The sequence below is a fragment of the Neophocaena asiaeorientalis genome, unplaced genomic scaffold (genome assembly GCF_003031525.2).
Source record: "Neophocaena asiaeorientalis asiaeorientalis breed wild unplaced genomic scaffold, Neophocaena_asiaeorientalis_V1.1 scaffold843, whole genome shotgun sequence".
In the NCBI taxonomy this organism is placed as follows: domain Eukaryota; kingdom Metazoa; phylum Chordata; class Mammalia; order Artiodactyla; family Phocoenidae; genus Neophocaena; species Neophocaena asiaeorientalis.
Window position 1 is genome coordinate 171,666 of NW_020174272.1, and position 751 is coordinate 172,416.

The following is a 751-nucleotide window of genomic DNA, read 5'->3' on the forward strand; positions in this document are numbered from 1 at the left end:
CACGGGCGTCGTCCCCGCTCTCGTTCCCTCAGCTGCGCCTCTGGAGTCGTCTCGCCCCCGTTGCTGAGCTGCTCGCTCACTGCTGGCCTCTTTCCTTTCAGAAACCAGTAAGGACAGCTCTGGCGCCAAGCCGGCCAGCAAGCGGCCCATGTCCTCTCCAGAAATGTAAGCGGGGAGTGCCTTTCAAGAGCCTTCTGAGGCCAGGGGTAGGCGGATCCCGGGAGGAAGGAGCGGTGGGGACAGTAGGGCCCGCCTTCTCCTTAAGCGAGGGGGGCTGCTTAACCGGGCACGATGCCCCGCTAGGGCCCAGCCAGAGCCCCCGATGAGTCCCACTCGCTTCGCCGTGGGGACCCAGCTGACGCTTTTCGCTTTGCCTTTGCCTCCCGTCTCCCAAGGAAATCGGCTCCAAAGAAATCGAAGGCAGACGGTCAGTGAGAGGCAGCTGCCCTGCGCCTGGCTGCTTCTCCAGATCCCCCTCTGCTTCAGGACCGCCGCCCGCCCGGGCCTATTTCCCATTTGAAAAAAAGAGAAGAAAGAAAAAGAAAGAGGTGGAGAAGGAGCCCCGTGGTGGCCTGAGCAGTGTTCTGTGAAAACCTCCCGACTCCCAGTTGGGGCGTAGAGTAGCCGCCCGCGGAGCCTGGCCTCAGCCTCTCTGGGGTTGACGGAGTTAACATTTTTACTGTAATTTTAGCCTTAGCGTGTGGGGTTTTGTCCCTTTTTTTTGTTGTTGTTGTTGTTAGCTGTGTACAGA

The 751-nt window shown here is 59.7% G+C and overlaps 1 protein-coding gene across 1 annotated transcript in view; it reads left to right on the top strand.

The window, feature by feature from the left end:
* Positions 1 to 514, top strand: part of HCFC1 (host cell factor C1) — a 22,839-nt gene extending 22,325 nt beyond the window's left edge. Inside the window, exons 25-26 of the mRNA XM_024755734.1 lie at positions 102 to 165; positions 396 to 514. Coding sequence (XP_024611502.1) covers positions 102 to 165; positions 396 to 435 — 104 coding nt within the window. The 3' untranslated portion in view covers positions 436 to 514. The remainder of the gene's footprint in view (positions 1 to 101; positions 166 to 395) is intronic.
* Positions 515 to 751: the final 237 nt, after the last annotated feature.